This window comes from Phalangium opilio, unplaced genomic scaffold (genome assembly GCF_054372755.1).
Source record: "Phalangium opilio isolate 3A_F unplaced genomic scaffold, DU_Popi_V2 ptg000206l_1, whole genome shotgun sequence".
Classification (NCBI taxonomy): Eukaryota; Metazoa; Arthropoda; class Arachnida; order Opiliones; family Phalangiidae; genus Phalangium; species Phalangium opilio.
Window position 1 is genome coordinate 5,663 of NW_028324216.1, and position 6,072 is coordinate 11,734.

The 6,072-nt window shown below is 47.6% G+C and overlaps 1 protein-coding gene across 1 annotated transcript; it reads left to right on the plus strand.

The window, feature by feature from the left end:
- The first annotated feature begins 2,400 nt into the window (after nucleotides 1–2,400).
- On the plus strand, nucleotides 2,401–5,757 carry LOC149621334 (uncharacterized). The gene has a single exon (XM_089853766.1). The coding sequence runs from the start codon at nucleotides 2,401–2,403 to the stop codon at nucleotides 5,755–5,757; it is 3,357 nt and encodes a 1,118-aa protein (XP_089709892.1).
- The last annotated feature ends 315 nt before the right edge of the window (nucleotides 5,758–6,072 follow it).

The following is a 6,072-nucleotide window of genomic DNA, read 5'->3' on the forward strand; positions in this document are numbered from 1 at the left end:
ATAATTAAAAATCCTGAGCGAGCCTTTGAAGAAATTTCGGACATGTCTAGTCAAATGTGATCTCGATCATAAAAGAGCCAACTAAATTTTGATAAATTTGATGATAAACTATACGAAAACTTCCCCCAAACTAAGTCAAAAATATAGGATACTATGGGACATACATTTCATGAAATTATAGGTGATAATATAGAACAGGTTCAAAAATATAGGATTTTATGGGAATTATAGGACAGCGCGAAATAAAATTCGTCTAGTCTAGTTAGATCTTGCCACAAAAAAGCTGCCTAGATATGTTGAGTAAAAATGAAACGTACACAATCATTCCTAGTAGCTGTATGTATTCCCAAGTGTATATAAATAGAGAGGGGGGTTCACAAGTATATTAGCATTCGTGCGCGAATCGCTAAAGTCATTCGTCACGGAATGCGAATCAAATGGTCAGCGAGGCTGCTGGCAAAGGCCTAGCCAAAGGCTTAGCGTTAGAAAGCTAATAAAAATGTAGCAGCGAGGCCATGAAACCCTGGAAGTCGTTTTGCGGTTCCAAACTAATGCTTTATATACGCTAATATTGTAAGGGTCAGGCGCCTGTTCCAATTTGTATAATATATTGGTTGGGTACGCTTGTATCAAAATCAATTTCAGTTTTCCAGATTAAACTTAACAGCAAAAAATGTTCATTGTTTTAAAAGAAGAATGCATAAAACTAACGGGAAAGTTCAATGGTTTTTTTTTTTGACGTCATCTCAGGTTTTTTCAAATTAAACTATCAGAGTTAGAAAAGACCCGGGTTTTATTAAAAATAAAAACCGTAGTCTACCGGGTTTTATTGAGTTTTTGTGGGTTTTATTTTGTTTTGTTTTGTTGGGGTTTTAGTGGGTTTTATTTGGTATTTCTGAGTTTTATTGGGGTTTTTGTGGGTTTTAGTGGGTTTTATTTGGTATTTCTGAGTTTTATTGGGGTTTTTGTGGGTTTTATTGAGTTTTTCTGGGTTTTATTGCTTTTTTTGTATTTATCAGTTGTATTATTGTAGTAATTTTGAAAGAAAAGTCAATACTCGATGTTTCATAATAAATAAAAGAAATTAGTTTTGCATTTAAATTCATTAAAATTGAAGATTTTAGTGATCTGGGTTTTAATAAGTGGGTTTTTAATGGTGGATAAAGCCCAATAAAACCCATGGTTTGTTTTTGGATTCAAACCCTATGAACTATTCCCAATTTTTAATTTTGGTATATTAATTACTAAATACTAATTAATCAAATATAGCTATATTAACATGAATTTCATTTTCAAGATTAACCTTAACACAGAAAAAAATTATTTGATAACTTTAAAAACCAATTAAATTGTATTTAAAAAGTGAATTTAAAATGAGAAAAAAATTTCTCGTTTTAAATAAATTGGCTTACATCTCTTGCATTTCATTAAATTTATAAAAAAAAAAAAAATATTTCCTTAGCAAAAGACCCTATAACCTAAATTTTAGTGTGGGCTTAAAGAAAAAGTAAGAAAAAAAATGTTGGAAACGTTTGGTGATAGGTGGGATTTAGGATTTGATCCCGGTAGCGGTAGAGGTAGCTGCTATGGCACCTTGGGGCGATACCCGGGCCGGGGATCTTCGAAATGTAAATTGAGTAATTCGTCTCAATTTACTGGGCATTTTATATCGAGACGAGTATAGAACTTAGTGAAATATAGCCTACATATATTTCAGAATTAAGAAAAATCGCTTGCTGTATTCAGAATACATACAGTTAATTGGAATCATTGCGTTCCCATAAATACCAGATGTTAATTTAAATGCGGGGTATTGTGGGCAGGGCTTAAGTATCCTACAATAATATTAATCATTCTGACGTCTTTCTACCTGTAATTTCATTGGTTGATAACAACGCGAGGTCAGGTGCAACAAGCAGAGAGATAGATTATATTATTCGCCAGGTAAAATTAGTCATACATAATGATTAGTCTATACAAATAAAGCTGACTAGATACGTTTAGAAAAAGGGTACACAATCATTTCAATTAGCTGTATGCATTCCTACAGTAACTTGACCGAATGTTCTTTGATGACACTGACCACTCAGTAGGAGTCTAAATAACACAGACTTAAAATTATAGCAAACTTATGAGAAAACTTATATTATAATATTCCGATTCGCCTATATTGAAGCTTATCCCTGGACACCAAAGTATTGCGGGCTAAACATTTCTACAGGGGCCAGCCCCACAGTCCCAGTCCTAATCCCGTGCCGTCCAGCGTTCCCCCCTGACATTCGACCACATCCAGTCCCTTCCGCCCCCAGTGTCCCTTCCGCCAAGCGCCGTAAGAAAGTGAAACGTGGTAAAAGGCCTTCTAAACGGGCTCCAGCGAGCCACCGTATGGGGTTTATTAACATGCAGGGCGGTCGCGGTGCTACGAAGTGGCAGGAACTGGCCCATATTATGGATCGGGACCGGATTGATATCATGGCGGTAGCGGAAACGCATTTGCGTGATGGTGAGACTCCCCCGGTATCGGAGGGGCTCCATTGGACTGGCCTCAACAGAATCCAGGGTGATAAACGCGGAGGGGGGATAGGCTTCCTATCGTCCTCCGCTGAGGTTACAGTACTCAAGCGCTGTTGTGAACATCTTTGGGTGACCACGCCCACGACGCCGCCGCTCAACGTCGCGGTGGTCTATGGTAGCTCTGGTAGATCACAGGAGGTCTATCAGAAAAATGCGTCGATCTATTCCTGTCTCGCGTCAGATATCGCGGCTATGGACCCGAACCAAAGACTCTGCGTGGTGGGTGACTTCAATGGTCACATCGTGGAACTACCTCGCGAAGACGCTACTGGGCTTCACTACGAAGAAAACGCTAGCGGAGCGCTCCTAAAGACCTTCGCCGCTGACACGGGTCTGGTCATAGGCAACCTCTCCTCGTTGTGTAGAGGGCGATATACGTGGCAAGGACCAGTATCGCGCACGGCGGTGGACTTTGCGCTCTACTCGCCATCCCTCGCCTCCCTCCTCGTGAGCTTCATCATCGACGAAGATGGTCACCTCAGCATCGGTAGCGACCACAACGCGTTGGTTCTGGAGTGGAGGAACGATCCCAAACCCCCGCCTCCCGTTTTGCCCGACCCCGAGGTTGTCACCCCGGACCGCTATACCTGGGACTTCCAGGATGACAGAGCGATGGTAGCGTTCTCGTCCTACATGGAGACTCGTGCTATCGCCGGCCTCCCCACCTACGATACTTTTACCGCGGCTTTATTCGACGGTATGAACCTACACCTGCGCAGGAAGAAGCTATCGGCCCGACCGCACAAAGGTCACACACCGAAAAGGTGGTGGGATCAGGATGTTAAGGACGCGATCCTAACGCGGAAACAGCGCAACAAAAGCCATAGACTCTCGGTCCGTGCTCATGAGCCGGTCCAGGTGACGCGGAAAAAATGGCTAGCTTACCAGGATGCTCGCCAGTCTACAAAGCGTTTGATCCAAGACAAGATTAGGGAAACACATCGCAGGACTGAAAGAGCAATACTCGCAGCGGGACGTGACAAGGGCCGAAAATTCTGGCGTCACCTCAAGCGGCTCCGTAGTCAGGGCAAACGATTATCTACACAGCTAAAGGGGATAAAAACAAAGCAAGGTGCCATCCTAACGGCCCGCCAGGACATAATCCTCCGCATAGTCGAATATGTCCAGGACCTGGAAGCTGAGCTGCTTGCTCCACCCGGCAGCGGGCCAGGGTCTCAGGGACATACCCCGTCCCCACCTTCGTTCCCGACTCCATCTTCGGACCTCTGTGACGCGTTTGATATTGCGGAACTTCGCCATGTCCTCCTCCAGTTGAAATCTGGTAAGGCCGCGGGCCCCGATGGCGTCTACACCGAACCGCTAAAAGCACTTGGGCCAGCAGCCGCTTTCGCACTTCTCACCATTATCAACTCCATGAGGGCAGAGAACGTAGTCCCTGCGTCCTGGCTGCGCGCCCGAGTCTCTCTCATATTCAAAGGGAAGTCCAAGGACGAGGCCGACCTCGCTTCCTACCGCCCAATCGCTGTGTCATCCATCCTCTACAAGATGTATGCCCTCCTGCTGAAAAACCGGCTAAGCCCTTTCCTTGAAACCGGCCACCTCTTGGAGGAAGCCCAGGGCGGTTTTCGCCCCGACCGTCGCCTTGCCGACAGCCTTTTCGTTGTCACACAGTTAGTAGATCTGGCCCAACGGGCAGGTACTCCGCTCGAAGTCGTCTTTCTCGACATCCAAAAGGCGTACGATAGCGTGGACAGAACGCGTCTGTGGGCGACTCTCGCTACGAAAGGCATTCCGCCCGCGTTTATAGAGGAGATCCGGCGCCTATACACGGGGTCGTCGTATGAGTATACGCTGCATGGCTGCACCACCGCGCCCATTCCCAGTCTCGTTGGCCTTCGTCAGGGCTGCCCCCTCTCGCCTCTTCTGTTCCTGGTATACATTGATCGGTTGGTGGCTAGTCTTATCCATCTCAAATGTGGCGCAACGTTACCGGCTGTGGGGAACGGGGAGGCGATTATCATCTCCTGCGTCCTGTACGCTGATGATATCGTTCTCTTCGCGAACTCCCCCCGCGACATGCAAGCCCTCCTGGACGCCTGCAGTTCCTTTGCCTTGGAGACAGGCCTTCGGTTTAGCCGTGAAAAGTCTAACTCTATGGCTTTCTGTCGACTAGTCCAGCACCCCGGCTACGTTCTTCAAGGCTTCCGGGTCCCAGAGGTGGACGAATACGCTTATCTGGGGGTAGTGCTAACCAATGTCGGCAACTACCTGTCCAAGGCCGCCAACGTGCTCGCACAGAAGTGTAACCGCCTCCGCTGGTCCGTCCGCAACCTTGCGGAAGGGTCCTACAATAAATACTCCGTCGGTCGAACCTTATGGAAATCCGTTGCAGTCCCGGCCCTCACTCATGGAAATGAGGTACTTTGTTACCCCAAATCGGTGGGTGATACCTTGGAGCGTACCCAATCGATGGTTGGCAAAACGGCACTAAACGCGGGTTCGATGGCGGCTTACGCGGCAATCCAAGGGGAAATGGGCTGGAGCTCCATGGAGGCCAGAGAAGCTCGTTCCAAACTCAGGTACCTCGGCCGCCTAAAGTTCCTCCCCCAGGACAGATTGGCCAAACAAGTGTACGAGTCCATTCGTGCTAACGGTCTAGAGACCGCATGGACTTTCCGCGTCGCGGCGTTGGATAGAAAATATGGGGTCGGCACCGCTAGGGGTGAAGCAACATCCTATGCTACCTGGGCCAGCCAAGTCGACGGGGAAACAACCGAGCACGCTGAACGGACGTGGCGCTCCGCAATCTCCGCCAAGCAAAGCCTACGGCACTACGGGGCTAAAGCGCTTCCCTCCGTGGAGGCCTGCTATGATGGCTCTCACGGAGGAGGCCTCCTTTTCCAGGCACGGACGGGGTCCCTGCTTACGGGTGTCCGCCGCGCCGACTTCGGCGATTACCAGCGCACCTGTCGCCTCTGTGGTCTCCAGGACGAAGATGTCTTTCACGTCTTAATGGCGTGTCCAGAGACATGTGCCTCCCCCGCGACTTCCGATTGGCGACATGTCAATCGTGGTAGCCCGTTGGAAGTCGTCCTAGGTCTGGAGGGCTCCGTGTGGGACCACGACGCCGTTCGGGCCATCCTCACGACCTGGTGGACCAAAAATGAAGCCTGGCGACGCGCCCACCCTGACTCGTCCATACCACATTATCTGGACCGATAGGTCTCAAGACTTCCGTCCCCCGCTGCCACCACAAACATTTGCGCATTTTGTTGGACTTATTAACTTCTGCTGCGCTCCCCCAATTGTAGGGAGCCGCCCTGTTTCAAAAGGGCGTACCATTGTACGGCGAACAATTAAACCTGTAAACCTGTAAACCTGGGGATATTTCACCCTGAAAGTCGGCTTCGCACGCAGTACAATTATACAGGAGCCATAGTAAATACATTGGATTTTATAAGCATTGCATAATTTAAATTTACACCCGACTTTCGAAATATTTTCTATTGCTTTCTCTCAACATGGCGTACAACATTC